Raw genomic sequence first — 21,158 nt, 5'->3', positions numbered from 1 at the left:
AAAGACGGAAAGTCGTTGAACTATAGAAAGAAGGAGTAAATGGTACAAATTAGTTTGAAAATCATAAGTAACTATAACTTATATCCAGTCTTTAAACAACATTCAGGATTTAACCCAAAGTTAATAGCATATTTAGCTGACGATATCGGGATATCGGTATTTAGGCGGATGTTCTTGTGATTTGTTACAAACCGGTATTTTTAAAAATAAAAAAACAAATGTCGAAATGTTCAGGGATTTAATCTGTATTTTGGCAAGATGATGCAAGCATACGATTTTTATTGCGTCTTGCACTTTGAGAAGCAGATAATCTTTTACTACTTTATTAAAATATTGTGTAAAAACGTTAATTATGAGCTATGAAAGTCAAGTGGCTCGAGCATTTTTCTGAGGAAGTTTAAAACAATTTCAAAGAAATACTTTTTACAGTGGGTTAGCTTTCATTGGTCTTCACTATCCTATAGATTAACAACTTTTGGTTATATCTGTAATTTAGAATCTTCATTGACGGTAGAGCACGAATGCACAGTTAATTAATTATATTGATGTGCCATTTGTATACAAGAGTGACATTCCTTTGTATTATGTACCGATTCAAAAAAAGGTTATGCGAGTATTGTCTCCCTTTAACAGGTTCAATATTTTATAATAAAGTATAGGTTTCTGATATAGTTTTGAATAATTATAATATGTATCAATTCAATATATTTCAGTTTTTCTTATTGGTGTTTCAAAAACATTGATGTACGAATATAATTTCATAAATTTGAAACTTGTAAAATGATTACATACCAATATAAAGAACCGTTCATCATTTTTGAAAATGACTATAAATGAAAGTCGAATTAGTTATCTCCCCTTCATGATAGATTGATTGGGAAATTAACCAGAATTATCTTATATAAATCACAGAGAGGGACTAGCCAGTAATTTTTAATTGTAGCTTATTTGTCGTTAAAACCATTTCCCACTATGAACGAATGTTACTTTATACAAATATAAGGACTTTGTTAGCCTAATCTACAAATTTTATTAGATATTATGAATTTTTATTACAATAGATTAATATGCTACAAAGTACTTTTATATTTTTGTTTTTAAATGATTTAAATGATTTACTACATTCTTTCTTTGTAGAACCAACTAACGGCTGGAATTGTAAGTACAGAAATGTTTTAGAAACATGACGAGTATTTATATTTATATGCTATGATAATGCAATTTTTTTCTCTGCATAAATTTACAAATAATTAGTTTCATATTTGTGAACTCTTATTTGTGCAACTCGTCTATAAAGTGAAAATACATTATACTTCAAACCTCGGTAACATCAGAAATGGGCAGAATCCGTGGCATTTTCCATTATTTACACTGTTTGTGAATTTGAGCGTATTTGTCTTAGACATCAACAATGTAACATGGAGGGACAAAAGTGTTCCATATTAAACGCTGATGAATTCAGAACTGTAAAAAAATTAACATTGTGTTCGTCTTTTCTTTTTTATAGTTTCTGCAGTTGACAGTGAATGAGAATCATTTTGTAATCCGTATCCAGGACAATGTCATCGAAGACGATGTTTGTGTAGCAGTCATTAGACATACAAAAGATAAAAATATGTTTTCACCGGAATAGTTACACTTGATGTGGAAAACATTGCAAATATCATTTTTTTATATTTCTAAAATTGACAGAATACATTACTTGTATCTGTATTTCTAATTAAAGATCAGTGCTATTGAATTGCGACATGTAAGTTCCCTCCACAAATGACGTTTTATAAACCCTTCCATTTGATTTAAGTAAATGAATTAGCACATTGAGTTATCCAGCAGTTTAGTACAAAGTTTTAATGTCAATTTCTACATACACATAAGAATTTATTGCGATATTAACTAATTTTCATATACAAAAACATGTAGAGTTTGACGAATCGAACGTTATTATCTTAAGATATATATTCTTTTCTAAAAGCCTTTCTAAATAAACCGTTCATAAGGAGTCTGACGTGGAATATCAACGGTATTTGGTGGGTGCCTTTTGCTCAGTCTTTAATTTTGTTGTGTTTAGGATACTATGTTTATCTGTTGATGGTTTTTCGGTGTTTTTTTGTCATAACATTGTTAGTTATTTTTGATTCAAGAGTTTAAGCATCTCTTTAGTATCTTACGTCTCTCTATTGAATGCCCACACAGTAAATTTTAGAAGCTGTATATACAATGTATATATACATCTGTGTGTGTAAATGACATGAACACAGCAAATAGATATCGCTACATTTCGTAAACATGGTAAATATGACTAACAATGAGTCTTGCATAAACTAATTTATTTCAACAAACTTTACATACACCTACATTCAAATATCTGCATTGGCTAAATCAAAATAGTATCTGTTGATTAGTACTAGTCAATAACATGTCCGCAGTGTTTACAGCATCGTAGTGTGCCATTTTCGACTGGACTCCCGCTTGCATTGCCATTGGCCGATTTGAAGTCAGTAAATTGTGATATGTGAACTTGGACGGTAGGGTTCTCTTCTTCGCTCGACTGATTTTGTTCGGAATCGGTTTCACGTATGTCATCTATATCACAAACGCCATTTCTTTGGTCGTTCAAGGTAGACAACTCAAGTATTTCCTCAATTTTTGAGTCTAGCGATCCGTACTTTTGACGATTACAAAGGGGTCGGTTTATCTTATATGTGTCTAGACTTTGTTGTTTAGTACTGTCCTTAAGTTTTAATCGTCGTCGAGGGGACAAACGAATTGGTCTACCGTTAAAATCGGTATTTGTTATTTGTTTTGCAAATTCCACAATAACGTCATTATTGTCAAACAAAGCTGCAAAGCTTCCATTGATAAGTTTAGGTGACATTGGAACATTGCTCAATAAGAGGCTTATTCCGTAATCCTTCCGTTTCAATGGTACGACACGGGGAACGCGCAGAATAGGGATTTCCTTTTCAAATACTTCGTCGTCAGGGGAGATTACTTCCTCGTCTGTTGATTCGTCATCGTGTAACACTTTTGTAGCAGTTGCAGATATAATTTTCCAGTCACGTTCTATATCACAGTCTTCAGTATATTGTGACGTCACAGTAAATCGAATTACGTATTTCCCTCTGAGTAATGCAGGGACCATATGAATTTTTCCTGAACGGTTAAGCCGTTTCAGTAACATTTCGGTCAGTTCATTTTCACCCTAAAAATAAGAATAAATACGTATCGTGAGTATAACATATTAGACCATTTATTTTTGTGTTCTGATTTAAACCTTGTTTTTTTTAACATATATCAATCAAGACGCCATTGAAGATGAACGATTATGCAACTTCAATGCGTCAATCATGTTTATAACTGTCATTCCTGTTACTGTTTAAATAGATTTGAAAATAGTTGTGTAGTGCTACGACGCACACACAGAAATCTGTTTCTTTGTCTTCCCTGCGAATCGTTTGACGTTATAGATCAGTATATTGTGGTGACATAAAAGAAGTGTTAACCGCTGATTTTGAGGATAAATTTGCTGTTTTGAAATGAAAAGATTATTGACAAAGTTGTTATAGTTGCATCAATTCGTTTACTTTATTTATTTTATGATACAATCATCAATACACTTCTGGCTATAGTTTTAACATTCAATCATACAAAAAAGTTACCTTCAGTCGAAAGACAACCATTCCCAGAATTCTTTTGGCAGCGACTTCAAATCGACTATCATTTCGTACAAGTAGTTCAAATTTTGTTGCCAATCGTATGCCCTACAACAGAAATATTTCAATATTAAGAACTACAGCACCGCCTTTTACTAAGTGTTTTGTGCGTTCAGTCTTTTAAACTGTTGTTAACCTTCTATTGTAGAAATTATTTTTTTCTTTTCTTTTGGTTATATTATGAGGGTTTTGTTTTCTGTGCATGTATGTTATTGTCACATGCTATTTATTTATTTTTTTACACGTTAAGATAATTTTGTATGTTTGTATGTTGTTTTCAATACAAAATCCCTGTATTATGTTATTAGGTATTCTAAATGTTAAGAAACAAACATCATTCGAAAGAAACTTGTAAATGGATGTGTCATTCGCGAGCAAGCTCAATGTAGACCTCGATTACAAAAAAACCCAGATACCTCCATATTCAGCTCGATACCATTACTAATACCGGCTCCCATTTTATTATATATATCATATTTCAATTATAAACAAATTGATAATAAAAATTGTCATAAGTCTTGATTGTTAAGATTTGCATATTTTCATTTTATATAAATATACTTGCTTTTCTAATATGCATCTGTAGACCCTCCACACCAAATGAACGTATTACAAACCAGAGTTTCAGTGATCGGAACCTTTTACTAAGAGGTATTTGCCAGTGCTGTGAATTACAAGTAATGTACATATTAAGGTAGCATAATACAAAGATGTTTTTACTTCCAATCACTAACCTTCAAAATGCTGTAACTTTCTTAGGAATTGGAGTTATAAAATCTTTGTATTGTGCTACCTTTACCACTCAGTTCAACCAAATATGCCGTCAATTATTCAACCTTTAGTAATAACCATTTTTACAAAAACCAGAATGCACCTGTTAAGTGACACATTCACAGTTAAAATAAAAAAAAATATGAACAACTCAATTCGATGATGTTTTGATTTTAATAATCATTAAGATGAGTAAAAAAGATTTCTTTTGTGTCGGTGATTTGTTGTGGTTGTTTTGTCATCAGTTATACTCATCATCTACATTTCTTTTCCTTTTTTTCTTTCAAAAAATATTTTGTCAAGTTTTAATTTTATCTTTTAAATGTTTAAGTTTTAAAATTTATTTTAAATGAAAGAAAAATACAGACATCTCAGTAAACGTATCGATACATTGTCTTGTGGTTGTATTGTGTATTTCTTGATTTACTAGCACATTAAACAAACTATAATCGAATTAACTCAGGTGGTTGAGATTGTAAACTTATCTAATTGACATCAGTGTGAATAAAAATAAATAAACTGATCCCAGGATTAAATTTTGTATATACGCCAGACGCGCGTCTCGTCTACAAAAGACTCATCAGTGACGCTCGAATCCAAAAAAGTAAAAAAGGCCAAATAAAGTAGGAACTTGAAGAGCATTTAGGACCAAAATGCCTAAAAGTTTAGCCATAATATATATACATATCAGGCTGTATTGATAGTTAAGGTTTTAGTTATATAGCTCTCAGCTCATTTTTTTTTACATACATGCATTTTTGTTGCATTTTATATTTTGTTATTTTGAGCGCTGCTAATGAAGGTCAATACAGAGAAGCGCATCAGACGAAGAACATTTGTTTTATATATTTTGAAACAAGTATAGCATATCCGAACTCTGTATTGGATACCTGTTATCCAAACACCTGTGCATATTGGTTCTAGAATTACCATAGCATGCATAGTTAGTAATAAAATAGCAAAAAAGGTAAATATTTGCATACTGTAAGGGTCAACTACCCGTATCAGCCCTCTTGAAATCTGCCGCAATCTGTTTTTCTCTGGATATGTTTAGTAGTTGACACAGTGTTGTATTTTTTTGTTTTGTGTATTGGAATACCTATTATAAGGAAATAATAAATTATGACGAGACATTCAATTGCCATTCTGAGTGTGTTAATTTAGTTTTTGCAATTTCTGCATTTTTAAACTTAGAATAAACAGAAAGGTGTGAAATAAGTACAATGTTTTTATTTGTCAGGTATATGATTGAAATCGTTTTATGGAATAACTTTTTCAGTATTTCATATCGGTTTTTACAAAGAGACATACATGTTTACTCACCATATAGTCAATTGCAGCACCTAGAAAAGGGTAAATTCAATAATTAATCAGTTACATGTAAATTTCAAATGCCATAATAACTGATGTAGATTCATTATACTCCTCCTATAACCAACCCCTATTATCGGCAAGATGATATGTGGTCCTGATTGCTTTTTAAAAATTAATCGTTTTGGCTACATGTATTGTATATCGTGTATAGCAAACTTTAGTCTACGTTTCCGAATGTCATTGCAGTTCAGTAGGATTTACAACAGTGTTATGCAAGTTTTGTCTATTTATCCTTAACGATGACCGTAATGATAGCGTGTACTGGAATGTTCTAACATTAAAACATAACATGACAAAATGGTAGAATGATGGTATGAGACCTAGTACAACTAGTGTTTCAGTTACAATCAAAATAACAATATGTTTTGTATTTTCTTTCTACATGTCCTATTCATTATATATCTTGAATTAGAATTTTTGCATTCTAAAACAAATTACACATTCATTGCATAACTCACTGCATATCAGTCTATAGTTTTCTATGTTTTATATTGTGTACTATTGAGTGTCTGTCTTTTTATCCTTTTTCGTCTTAGCGTTATTAATTTATTTTCGACTTATGAGTTTAAATGTCTATCGGTTTCGTTTGTCTATCTTTTAAAGGTCGAGATGACAAATGATGGCCTTATATTTTCTCGATGTTATCAATCGACCAACAAAGGATGGGGAATTTTGAATAACAAAGTAGTGTGACCTCTCAAGTGAAATATTTCTTAATTCCTCTCCTTATACTGGATTCCATTTCAAGTAATGGTCGATTAATGACCACTTTACCTATTTCCAGTGAAACGTAGTAATATGATCAGGATAATACAGTCAGAAGCCAAGACAATATCCCTATAAGATATTACTTTTCTTCATCCTTTTCTATCGAGTTGGTTAGATATTGAATAACATAAGTAGCTGTTAAATATCACTGTGTGTGAAATGCTGCCGGGTAAGTGTATTAAGAATTTATATTAAATTGGTTACTACGCCAGTTATGCTGTACCTTGATAAACATTAACATTTTATCTTGAATGTGAATGAAACAGTGCATCCCTTTATTGAACCTAAGTAAAATGAGTTACGCCCCTTTGAAAAATTGGTTATGGAAAGTTGACGGTAGGAAAATTTTGACACATATCTTAGAATTTTACAAAGGAATTTAATACTTTAAATTCTAAAATAATAGCACAGTTTTCAATAATGCGAATTATGCGACTGGGTGAGTATTACAATAATTAGAACTCGCATTCTGATATCTGATACTAGTACGTTTGTACATACATTAGTATGCAGATTTGGGTGAATTCGAAATCAGAATAATTGATCTCGCATTTTTGTCCATTCTTCAAAAATCGCAATGATAAATGTACGGAAAAATGTCTGAATTTACCGATTTTCAGTGCATAGTTATTATTTATCAGAGTTGTTTTATCATGTTTATTAAAAAATAATAATAATAAATAACATTTCTTTTTCTTTTATTGGTGGCCTTATTATGTCGACAAGGTTGCCAAAAAGCAACATGTCTTCCAAATTTAATCGGTATTTGAATATTTGAGGTTACCCCTTTGCGACTTTTAAATTTAAATAACTTTAAATGATACTTAACAAACCCTCGAAATAGAAATGATCGTCAATTAATTTTAATTAAGGTTTAGCGTATTCTTCAATGACACTTAAATTAAAATTACGTTCGTGCAAACCAGTCCAGAAATGTCCCAAAATCCGTCATAGCACAAGTTGTTTTCCTAGTTTTCGTTCACGTCTGGTAGGATTTCGATAGACTGCCATTAAAAATCTCACAAAAACATTTCAATCGTTTGAACAAAGATTTTAATGTATATGGTTGTATTTGGTTCAAAACAAAACAGTTATACTGATTTAAATGAATAAATAAAATAACAAAAATGCTGAACGCTAAGGTTCATTGAAAAGGGAGAAGTCCATAAAAACTTACAAAATCAAACGGCATCAATCAACGGAACAACTGAAACAAATCTGCCATTATTCATAAAAAAACCACTTCACTTTATAGTAACGGTAAAATGGATGACGATAAGGATGATTACGGCAAATGGCTGCGTAACGTCCAGCGGCAAGTTAAATGCATATCCAGGACGAAAACATCTAAATACAATATGAATATTATCCCTGCTTTGTACTAGATTGACACAATGAGTCTGATTTTTAACGTTTTTGTCAAAAAAATCAGGTACAATATACAATACAGTTTAATTGCATTCTCACAGTTCTAACAGAATTTTTTCATGTGGAGAAGTATCTGCTTACCCTTGTGTAGCACCTATGATTACCCAAAGTGTTTTTTTGGGATACATGTTGCTCAGTCTTTAGTTTTATATGTATTGTTTTGAGTTTTTTTGTTTTTTTGTTTGGTCTTTTCTTTTCGTTTTTAGCTAAGGCGTTGTCAGTTTATTTTCACTTTTGAGTTTGAATGTCACTTTGGCATCTTTAGTATCTCTTTACTAAAGCCAGCTAAAAGTATTGAACCTAATGATATCGTTGAAAACTACACTTAAATATATATGGCTGATTTTAGAGTAGATTTCATTCATCAACCCTCTCTGCACATACAAACTCTTGCGCCAATGCTTTGAGCATCCGTATTTGGCCAGCTGTTGCAAGGCTAAATTTGCCTCCTCACCAATATATTCGTTGTCCGGTGGTTTTATAAGTTTCCTGTCCAACCTTACAGTCGACCTACTATTTCAAGGCCTACATATTGTATTTAAAACTTATATGTTCTCGCCACTTACATAAAGCAATATCAACTTCATAAATTATTCTATGTCAGCATGAAATTTCATATTCAATTTTGCATTTAAACATCACTGAATAATAAAGATGATCCGCAAACTAAGATCTACAAGTAAGTCAACATGATCATATGATAATTTTTACTTAAAACTATCGGAGAATTGTATGTTTAAATATCAAACACCTTTGTTCCTTTCGTTTAATCTTTTTGTTATTTTTTTGTAGGCTGTCAAAGTGATGATGATTGTAGGGGAATATGTGGTAGTGGATGCGTGTCATATTGTATAGCTCACAGAAGAACTTGTACTTGTGAACATTGTTAGAATCGAAAATTTAAAGAAAATATATGTTCAACAAATTAATATCATATGAAATGGCAATCTTGGCAATATTCACATTTCTCCAATTGACCAAAACATTCTATACTTTCTTCTTTTCTTGTTACAAATGAATAAATATGGAAAAAACATGAACACATTCAACCATGAAGTCTTTCTCTTAATTTAAACCTTTAAACAAGCAATACACAATTTGAGAAACTATAATTTTTATAGTCGAATACCTGCAAGAATGTAGTACATACTGATTTTCACAGAAAAAAAACCATCACGTACATTCGAAGTAATCTCACATATATAATCTTTTCCCGTTGCTCACCGACAAAGGCTTACAGTTCAAGTCGTTAATTCATTTAAATATTTATACAATATGCTTTCAAGAAGAATTAGTTTGTTAGGGGACTTTTAACATGGGATGAATACGTTAACCATTTCTTTCTGTTTTTCAAGTACCTTTTAACTCTTACGATTGGTTCATTGTGTTTCATAGAGTTAGGTGGCAATCAAAACGTGCATGTTCAGGATAAGAACGCATTAAATAATGCATTAGCGTTTTGTTTTATGTTGAATTGGGATAGGGAGCGGGATAATTAGTCACTTGAAAGATATAGATAGAAATTAAGGCTTGAACCAAGCAACGATCAGACCCTTGGGAGAGTTGTTGCGGGGTTCTTTAACGTGCGGAGTTCCTGGTTCTTTCCGAACACGATGCCACGGATTTGACGTCCCTTATTTGGAATGTGTCTGCGTCATTTGCAATGCACAATGCCAAATGACCACCTAATTAATCAATATTATTGCAGACGGTAAGATCCCAGGTGACAACAAAACTAAAAATGAACAAGTTAAAAATTCGTTCGAAGGGCTTTTCTTGATTAACCTTCATCTGGAACGCCTAAAACCGAATATTTGAAAGCCGAGGACAGACACAGTTGAAATATTTATGAAACAAAAATACCTAAATAAAAGCCAAATGCATCTAAGACCAACCTTGCCTGAGGGAGTTGAAACCTTAGTTTCTTAATAATTTCAAAATTTATAAACGGACAATTTTAGAAAGATTTGTTATAACACATGTACATTGTAAGTGACAAAGTACAACATGCACTCCTGTCAACCCTTGGTGCATGCCCCAAAAAGTTAAATGAGTTATGTGTTTAAAAGGTTTGATTGACGTGGACTTATAAACTGAACAGGTAAAACTTTTATGTAGAATACTTTTTTTCGGTATGCAACGAGTATAAACTGACTATTAATTTCACAATTGTTTAAGTGTTTAAAACAGAAACAGTCTTGCGGCCAAACCAAATTCTTATAATTTCCATTATGAAAGCTGGATTTCATCTAACACTGCATTTGTGCAGTTTATGATTTAAAACTAATAAAAGAGAGGTAACATTGAAATAAACTTTGTGTTTGATAACTTAACAAAGATGTCTGAAATATTTATGGTTACCTACTTGTACATATACATGCATGCATCACATGTTTCGGACAAAACTTTGTTAGTTATAATAGATCGAGACTCTATAAGCTGTAACCTGTAAAAATCTTATGAACTGAAATATATTGATTGATAAAATGTAGGTGAGAAAGCCCCATTTTCATCATTATTGTCTTTTTTGTAGTGAACAGTTTTTATTGGTGGAAAAAGCAGAGTGCACGTGGAGAACCACCGACTACGGCAGGAACACCGTCAATCTTAGTCAATTATGATTTGAGTTGAAAGTGCCTGCTATATGCAGAGTTCTAACTGACAGCCTTGATGTTGGTTAGCAATACTTTATTTGTTTATGCTTTTTGCCTTTTTTTTTATTATTGCAGTATAACAGCGTTGATAGTTATAATGCGTAGACAGAAACTTTGAGATTCGAAAAACCAACAAATGGAGTAATGGAGTAATGGACGGATTTGAACTGAAAACAGATATACTACGATTCTTTTTAAACATACATGTATTACGCTGTTGAAACTGACACTGTTTAACTGAACATTTTTCCTTGTAATAGTTATGTCCACAAACACTGTTCGACGTGTTATCCCTTCTATTTCAAAACCATATATATCATCAGAATTTTTTGGTCATATTTTAACCTACGCGATTCGGAGACTCCATATGAGAGTTATTTCCCCTTAAGTGATAAGTAATAGTAACTGGTAAACCACAAATGATAGAAACGTATGTTCTTTCGATTTGAAGTCTAGGGTCCTCCATAAGGTCTTTTCCAGTAAAGAATAAAACTTTTGCTAAGTTTCTTTAAATGGAAGTAATGCAACGTGGTCCATCGGTTGGTGTCTACATATCTCAATAAATTCGATCAATGATGTATTTTCCGTCTATACGGACTTTATTAACAAGGACAAAAACCGCTTCAACTGCATGAGTAAATACGTCTACAATTGGCAATTCATAGTATGAAAAGCGACACATTTGCGTTGTTTTAGATTTACAAATACCAGAAAAAAGAATAATCACAAAAGTACTGAACTCCGAGGAAAATTAAAAAAGAAATTCCCTATTCAAATTGCAAAATCAAAAGCTCAAACACATCAAACTTTCATATTCCTGACTTGGTACAGGCATTTTCGTATGTAAAAAATGGTGGATTGAACCGGGTTTTATAGCTAGCTGAACCTCTCACTAGCATGACAGTCGGGATACATAAGTACAGAGTCACGTTAAATGGATATAAAAAAAAAACACACTTAACAGTAACAGTAATATTAATAAAGACAGATACAAGAATACTATAACACGTTATTAAGATGATAAACAACGTCAGTATGCAGAATCTATTCTTCAAGACCATCGTATATTATTTGTGAAGTTGATACGGAATATTTATCAACAAGGTCTGGGTACCTTCCAACGAACTTGTTTAGAAAAAGGACGAGACGTTCTTTGCAATACCACTGGCTAATCAACTTACTACTTAGACACTGGTGACGTTTTACAAAGTATGAGTAGGAGCTGCAAACTCTTCAATACCGAATAAGTTGGGAAATGTATATCCCATATACAGGTGAAGCTGGTATATTGCTACTAAGGTCGGAGAAATTGATAATTTGAAAATCAAAATCGTCTCGTTTGTCATAGATTGTGGTACCGAGATGACTGTGTATGTTAAATTCGAGGTGAAAGTATAAAAATGAGTCGGAGGAAGCCGTGTCTGTTGTTTCTTTAATTTCTTGTTCTGGGGGGTATATTAATGGAACCCTATCAGAAAAGACATTTGATCTGTAAATTTACTGATTTTGTCTTATTCCTAACAGAGACATTTGTAATGAACGAGGCTATACATGGCGGTCGATTTAGGAATAACAGTAAAGTCTTATTCTGTAAACTCACCCGGTTTCTCTCTTTTTGCTCCTAAATTATACGAGTATTAAGAGATTTGAACATCGGTAAACTACAACCGTGTCATTGAATGCATATAAAAGACACGTGAAGTTAATACATAAAATTCAGTGAATTGTGAAAGAATAATATGATAAGGTTTAGAGAATGATAAACAAATCCAATGAAATAAAGCTGCAAAAAGTAAAATCACAAAAATACTGAAGTCTATGGAAAGCCCAAAAAGGAAAATCACCAATCAAATGTCAACATCAAAATCTCTAGCACAATAACACAATGACGGGATGTATAAGTGCACAGCCAAGTCATATGTATATATTTATAGTCAAAGAAACACAAAAAGGCCTATAGACAAATCACATTAGCATAAATGAAAGTAAGAAAAGAATACAAAATTTATCATAGACCAATAACACAATGGCGGGACAAATGCCAGTGACAAAATGTTTTGAAATATGCCAAATTATATTCTATATGTATATCAAAAACTAAATATGCCTTTTAACACATATCATTCACAGTACGTCTTTTTGAAATTACAGATTGTGCAACACGAATTCAATGTCTTCCTGTATGTCAAGGTCATGGTAAAGGAGTATATTGTCTAGATGGAAGTTGTTATTGTCATAACAGAGAAATGCCATAGAAAAAAGCATCTGATTTCATTAGATTAATGTCATATAGGTTGGCAATTTGTGGAAATATCACTTAATATATAATGTTATATTGACCAAAACTATTGTATGTTTTTCTTTGATAACTAATGCTATTATAATAATATTAAAATTTACATAAAAGAGAAAAGTAATTCTTTATTTTCAATCCCTCAATGAAAAAATCCGCATGCTAACTTTTTGGAACGCTAAAAAACTTAAAACGAACAAAAGGATAACGAGTACTTTCGAACAAAGAGAAAAAACCAATGTTTTTTCGTGAGAGCGAGATTTAAACTGTTTCCCAAATTTTTAGACAAGAAACAGAATCCGTTTTATGTTTCATTCGTATTCCGTTGGTTGGTGTATGTAGACAAAAGCTGTTTACACCCGTACAAAATTAAAGACTACTGGGCTGACGATACGCTTGGGTCTGATGGTAGAACAGTAAAGGTATATGACAGTCAGAATAAGATACATGATTTTAATTACATGACATCCTCGGGAGTTTGGGGGATTGGGGGAGGCGTCTGGAGATTACATTTGCGTAATGTATCGGGTAAGTTTTTGTATTTTGTACTAAAGGTCTAATACTCAAATGTCCCGATGTCCATGTAGTATTTCAATTCATAAAATGAGACATTTAAAATACAACTGTCATATAAGAATGGTATTGATTGGATGTTTATAAATTTATCGGTTTACAAGAGCTAGATTGAAAGCACATTATCTCTACAATGGCCTACTTTTTCAAGAAACAATAAGGTGGAATAATGGAGTGATAATTTTGTCGAAGTAGAATCCTGACTTTTATGGAAAAACGTTTTGCTTATACTACAAATTAAAGCATCTAAATCTATGTCTGTTTATGAATAAATGACATATACATCGTTATCTTGCAGGTTATTGTCTCTGACATATTCCCTGTTTTCATTCAACAACGGATTGGCTGATAAAAAAATCATGCTTTCGTACGTTTTAGATGAGATGCACGTGTTTGCAGCATCGTGGAGTTCAATTTCCCGCAAACACATCTACTTGCAATTTCACGATTTTAAGTCAATATATTATGAAAAGTGAACTTGAAAGTTAGGTTTATCTTCTCTAGACTTTTTTTTCCGAATCGTGTTCACATATGATCGAGGTAGACAGTTCAAGTATTTCTTAAATTTTTAAGTATTTATTCATCTGTACTTTTGTCGATTACAGAGTGGTTTATTTATGTAATATGTGTCATAACGTTTTTGTTTGATTGCTGTCGTTCAGCTGCTGTCGTCGTGTAGGTGACAAGCATATAAGCCTACCATTATGTCGCCATTATTACCAATTATAACTTCTTTCGTTTTGTAAACAACAGCGTGTAAAATATTCTCGATAAATCTATACTTTGAGCAGACTTAGAGATGAATATATTTTCAACAAACGTGGTTTCTGCACTATTTTTATCGAGCATTGTTACTGGCGTGAGCATGTCAACTGCAATTATATTTATCAAATGAGAGTTCCTTACGTGACCGGAGAGTTAAAGGAATTGCGACAAAAGTACCAAATTGCATCGAATGAAAAAGAGAAACACGAAAAGTTCGTCAAAGCTGTAACTGTCGAGTTGAACAAGCAAGCGAATGAAGTTTGGAATAAAATGAAAACGGTGAAAAAAAGTCTTCAGCGTCTCTCTGAAATTGCCCTGCGTCCTAACCCGCTCACCGACGTCGAGTATGTTAAGCTTCTGATAGAAAACGAGAAGAGGGGAAGCGAAACCTGTCTGGCAAACACGAGTACAAATACTGGAAGAATTGAAACAGCGCGCGCAAGTTATTACTGAGATGCCGGAAAAGAAAAGTCAACTATGGGAAACTGTCAAAGCAAAATACTAGAGAATTGTTTGGAACGCACTGAAAGAAACATATACATGTCCTTTTGTACACAAGTTTTGCTGTATCACATACTATTTGTTTGTATTTTAGAAGCAAAAAATATTACTAGTAAATAATTTATATTACATGTTTTTTTAATAAATATCTACTACATTGTAGTTATACAATTTTGTTATGGCAAAATCGATATCAATTATACGTTATAATTATGGAATTTGTGATGGCAAGTACATAAGAATTGTTAAAAAAGGTATGAGAAAGTCTGGTTTTTGGTTAACAGTATACATGCAGCTATAATAATGACGTATATACATACAGAATAAAGGTAAATAGAATAACGTATAGAGTGGAAAAGCCGCCTTTACACAAAATTATAGAAAATAATTAAGAGCAAAGACATAATGCACACTTCATTGAAGACATCCCCTAGATTCAGACCCTATTTATAGTTATTGAGTATGCTGTATGGTATTAAAGTTGACGTGTTTAGGGTTCGTTACCTCTCATTGATTTTGTGATGATGCTTACATAGCATCATACCTGGCCATGAAGTCATAAAACTTTCAAGTCATTTTGTTCTACTCATAATCCAAATTTAACCAATCGAAATGCTTGATTTCATGTTTCGCGAATGATTTTTGTGCTCTGAGCACTGAGCAAAGTTTTATGACTTCAACCCCAGGTCTCTTTTCTCTTTTCTCTTTGTACTCATGTGATTCTCTCTTTTCTGTCTTTAAAGCTTGCTTTTCATCTTAATTGTCTCTTATTACCTTAAGTATACCCAACATACTCTCCGTCTACACACGAGACTATAGTATATGAATTGCGAAAGGATGAATTTACATCTTTAAAAATCTAATGTTTTTAAACAGTTGTTGTCTACCACTGTCATACTTAAATATTGCACCCCCTCTTCCCCGCACCAAAATCTGATTTTCTTTAAACAAAGTTTGAATGTCATTTTATTAAACTGATTTCGAAATCTTTAGGAACAAATCACTAAACTTATAATTTATACTGAAATTACCTAGAAATCCGCACATAGTAATGAATTCTACAAAAGACTAAATCAGCCATTAAAAATTAAGACGAAGAAAGGGAAATAGTTGATCATTTTTTCTTTACCAGTAAGTCGAGTATTACGTATCTTTATTTACCAAACAAGGTTATCCTATATGTATCCTTCATCTATGGTTTGTTCTACTAATACGTCTTACAAATGTGGGTAACTTCCTAAACTAAATATATACTTATTAAGCTTCATGTAAATTATTTAACAACGAAATACATTAAATATGAAATTTGGAGTTTAACCAAGGGAGCTAATAATTAATTAATAACACTGTCTGCCACACGGCATTTCGGGGACTCTCCCTCTGGTATCTTTCGTCCCTCTTTCATAGCTGACAATGCGGGGCTTTTCTAAATTTTGAGGGCATTATGATGACTTATAGTTGTTAATTTCTGTGTCATTTAGTCTCTTGACAATCATAATACTAGTACATATTCATTTATATATATATAGCGATGTCGTTATTACGACATAGCTATGTCGTTGTAACGACATAGTGATGTCGTTATAACGACATGTTATGTTGAAATTACGACATAGCGATGTCGTTATAACGACATGTTATGTCGAAATTACGACATAGCGATGTCGTTATAACGACATAATTTATTTTTTTTGAATGGCCTTTATCGGCTTCCGTAAAAAACAGAGTTTATTCAATACGTCATACGAATGTGTATATATACATTGGTAACAATATGCTATTTATATGATTGTCTTTGATAATAAAAAAAATACAAAAGGAATGTAAATGTACTGATATCAAACTATTGCATTTCTATGTTGAACGCATTTTGAAATCTGGAAATTTGGATATATTTTAACAAGATCATACTATTATAAACATATTGTACTTGATATTCATATGATGAAGACATAATCTTTCCATCAGTTTAATTGAGGTTTGGAGGTTGTATGTCAGTAATGCTAGTAGTGTTTTGTTATTTATCATTGTCATTTTGTCATTACTTACAGCATGATTATGTGAAATTTAGGGCGGTTTTGTTAAAATAGTCTATATTTTGCCAATGATGAAATATACAGCAAATACTGACTTTCATTCTTCTATAACCATATTGAAATAATTTTATTTTTTTATTGCCGAAGAGATTTGCCCTACGTTGAGAAATGTATGCGTATGATGGAAGGTGTTGAGTGGTATACAATATCGCAAGCATTCTACGACACAAAATAACCAATAATAATTGATTGATTGATTGGTATCATGGCTTTCAAAACGGTCAGTTTCTGTTTTTGTTAGAGAAGTTTTTAAAGCGAAACATCGACTTTTTTGGAGGAAAATGTTAAAACCGAACATATCGTGCCATTCTTGTTTGAACTCGTATTCTGTGTGTTGACAGTCTAGTTGTCATCGAAGAAGACATCTAAGTACACAAGACATACTATTTTGTACTACAAACACTCGTCGTGTCTACAAAAATAAATCATCAGTGACACCCGAATCAGAAAAGTGAAGAAGAATTATTTAAGTATGAAGCTGGCGAGCATTGATGATCCAACACTCCGGAATACATTTGCCGAATTTGGCCAAGTCAATTGTTTTTGGGGCCTATTAATCGCAGCTGTCGTAGGATTTGTCCTTAGAAAAAATTTAAATGAATAAATGAAGATAATGTTAGGAACGACTTAAGACATGTCTCAGCCTGAACATCGAAGCTATCTAATTATTATCTTAACTAGGATTCTTAACCGTCGGCCTTTGCGTTAGAGTCAAAGAAAATATGATATTATTTTTTAAAGACATAAAAACGCATTTCTCTAGTTTTAGAAGTAAACATTTTAGAAATTGAAAACTAGAGTTATCATTAATGTTGTTATAAAGATAAATACCATATATAAAATTGTTGTTCTTCTAAATCTTTATGAAACAAAAACAAAAACACAAAACATGTGAATACCTTTTATAAAAAAAAAATGAACGGCTTATTTGTAAATATCGACAACTTAATTTAAATTTGTGTGTGAGTTTAATTCAAAGTCTCACGGTTTTATATTCTACTAAGCTCAAATTCAATTTCGGGCATCTTTTATTTATACACGAAATTTATAGATTATTGCATAACTAATTACAGGCGCTTGGGGAAAGGTCCTCATTTTATGAATCTTTTATTTTGTATTTGAACTTTTTTAAAATTAAATATACTTTAATTTTACTCCTTTTTGCATTAATCTAATGTGATTTATTTATATATGATGCCGTCTATCCTTATGTTTCAGTTGCAAAATAAGAAAAGATGTATCTCATAAAGATAAGGAACGACATTAAAAGCGCTTATATTTTATCTTTTTTGCTTGTTTTAGCAGATAATATAAATATACTGATTTTGTTTCATTGATGGATTCCTATATCCTTTCTTGTATATGCTCTCATATTGATATATGTCGGATACAAACTGCTGTTTTTTATTATACCCCCGCTTTAAAAAAGGGGGGTATACTGTTTTACCTCTGTCTGTCCTTCCGTCAGTCCGTCAGTCCATCAGTCCGTCAGTCCGTCAGTCAGTCCGTCCGTCCCATGAATATTTTTCGTCGCATTTTTCTCAGGAACTACAATACAAGGATTTCTGAAATTTGGTTTCAGGATTTATATAAGTCAGCTATACCGTGTGAGTCATCACTCGACAACTTCCTGTTTACCGAACACTTGCATATTTTTACACTATTAATATTATCCACTTGCGGCGGGGGTATCATCAGTGAGCAGTAGCTCGCAGTTTCACTTGTTTTTCTTTTTTTATATATTTCTTTCTAAAAATAGCAACAATTTTTGTTTTGTACACATTTTAGGCGTTTATAAATTCCTACTAGGACTTATCTTAAGATTCGAAAAGTTTCATAAGTTTTGTTTGTTAATCGATAATTTATGATTATTAACGATAAATCATGTCCACTGGGGCTTGTTCAAGCAGGTGAGTTATTGGAAATTTAACAAATCGTAAAACAAATAAAAAAGGAACAGTAACAACCTAATAATCATGTATTTACTACAATCGTACATTTTTAATCTTAATAAAATATAGTTAAAACCAAAAATATGTGTTTCATTATAACTTTTCTTTTGTAGCCTGTACATCTTCCTTCGAATGTCAAATGAAATGTAAAATGCGTAATGCACACTGTGTTGACGGACATTGCGTTTGTGTTTTCATTTCCAAAAAACTATAAAACCTAAGAGAAGGATTGCACTAGATCAAGGTCACAAGAGTTCGCAAACAATAAATTATCACATTTTTTATACAATATAGTATCGACTTAATACATTCTATGTATTTCTTTTATTTCGCTTGATTTTATCATTGTCTTAGTAAAAACAAAATATAAAACAAAAATAAAGAAAATTATTATTCAGTGTTTTTATTTTGAATATCACCATTTTATAAGTTTTTCAGCGGGCAACGTACAGTAATATTTGCGCAAAGTAGTAATACCCCCTTTTCCCAAAAAAATATAGCATTTTTCAAATGTCAACTTATAGCTATTTATTGGAAGGTAGAATACATCTGTTCCATAAATATGTACCAATACAATGCACATGTAATACTATCAGGTAATAGCATAATAAGTTCGTGTAATATTACTGAAATCTTCAAAATTTATGAATGTATGCTAATTTTACAATCGTTTTTTGTCTACAATGGAAAAAGCTGCGTTTGTGTTGAGTTTTAATATTTTTAAAATATAAGTTGTATTTGATGATAATGCATAACATATATAAAGGTTAAGACTGAACACGAATGCGGCTACTTCCATTTTAGACAAAAACATCTAAAAAGTGACGTTTTAAGGCATAGTTGCTAGTTCTTTCATATATTAGCTTGAATTTGAGCGTCTTTAATGTACAAAATAAGCTCGAATCGTATACATATTGAATCAACTGAAGATGACACTTTAATTAGTTATCAAAAGTACCAGGATTATAATTTTATACGCCAGACGCGCGTTTCGTCTACATAAGACTCATCAGTGACGCTCAGATCAAAATAGTTAAAAAGCCAAACAAATACAAAGTTGAAGAGCATTGAGGACCCAAAATTCCAAAAAGTTGTGCCAAATACGGCTAAGGTAATCTACTCCTGGGGTAAGAAAATCCTTAGTTTTTCGAATAATTCAAAGTTTTGTAAACAGAAAATTTATAAAAATGACCATATAAAAGTGTTTCAAAAACGTAAAAAAATCTTTCATTTGATGTACTTCGAATATTATGCCCTTACCGGACCTTCTCCTTTGTATTGTGAATGTTTTAGGTTCCATGATATCAAGGATATATAAAGTTACCATATAAATCCTTGATAACAATAATAAGATATGCTTCAATCATTTCTTAAACCGGTAAATTTTGCGCAATCGTTAAAAGTTTTCCCGCAAACGTAGACCAAATTTGCGTCGAAAGCAGGCAATGTTCAATATAGTAAAAAAAATATTGTTGAGAATTTCCTGTTAGGTGTATCCTAAATGAAGTGGTGAGATGTAAAATGATATATACAAATAACCTTTGGTCGGTTTTATAGAAAAATTAATGATTAACCCATTGTATATGATCTCCGGTGAAGGCCTTACAGTAACATTCCATTAAGCAAAACAAACGATCGAACTTGCTATACAATGGAAAGGGTTGGATGCTGGATAATTGTCTCTGAATGACATGAACGAGTTCGCAAAATGAACGACGTAAAAGATCCACAAATCAATTAGAACTATAAACCTTATGTTAATACTAAGTAATAAACCTGTACAAATCGGGGGATTTTAAATCTTGTATGATGCGAGAATATTTAACAATTCGAATACTTGTTTTCTGTGGCAAACTTGAATGAATAACCTTTCAAAGGAGTTCAAAAGGGAACAACTGACTCTAATTATAAATCAGACGCCTTTCGAAATCCAATTGATCTCATTTCAACTAGAGCTTTGAGTACTATACACACATTTCAAATAATATTGACTGACTCTGTCGAGGCTGTCATGATAGAGTGTTTGTGTTTTCTTCAAATGTTCTACAGATTTGAACACAAAAACAAGGTGCACTGCCACCTTGGAAGGTCCATGGTTAATTTTGGAAGAGTCGGCCGATAACAGGTATGTGCAAATCATCAAACATATATATTTTCATTGTTGATATTGACTTTCACGGGTATACGAGTTCCTACTCTATAGTCTGAATTATATTTCCAAAAACATCATTTATGTGTGGCATTTATTAAATGTAATACCACCATTGTTT

The 21,158-nt window shown here is 32.0% G+C and overlaps 1 protein-coding gene across 1 annotated transcript in view; it reads right to left on the bottom strand.

Annotated features, from left to right (window-relative positions):
- Nucleotides 1-2,310: 2,310 nt before the first annotated feature.
- Nucleotides 2,311-21,158, bottom strand: part of LOC143052508 (aromatic-L-amino-acid decarboxylase-like) — a 132,833-nt gene continuing 113,985 nt past the window's right edge. The window contains exons 10-13 of the mRNA XM_076225556.1: nucleotides 5,808-5,827; nucleotides 4,279-4,377; nucleotides 3,660-3,761; nucleotides 2,311-3,202 (exon numbers count right to left, since the gene is read on the bottom strand). Coding sequence (XP_076081671.1) covers nucleotides 2,405-3,202; nucleotides 3,660-3,761; nucleotides 4,279-4,377; nucleotides 5,808-5,827 — 1,019 coding nt within the window. The 3' untranslated portion in view covers nucleotides 2,311-2,404. The remainder of the gene's footprint in view (nucleotides 3,203-3,659; nucleotides 3,762-4,278; nucleotides 4,378-5,807; nucleotides 5,828-21,158) is intronic.

This window comes from Mytilus galloprovincialis, chromosome 11 (assembly GCF_965363235.1).
Source record: "Mytilus galloprovincialis chromosome 11, xbMytGall1.hap1.1, whole genome shotgun sequence".
Classification (NCBI taxonomy): Eukaryota; Metazoa; Mollusca; class Bivalvia; order Mytilida; family Mytilidae; genus Mytilus; species Mytilus galloprovincialis.
This window is presented reverse-complemented; position numbering and strand designations above follow the sequence as displayed.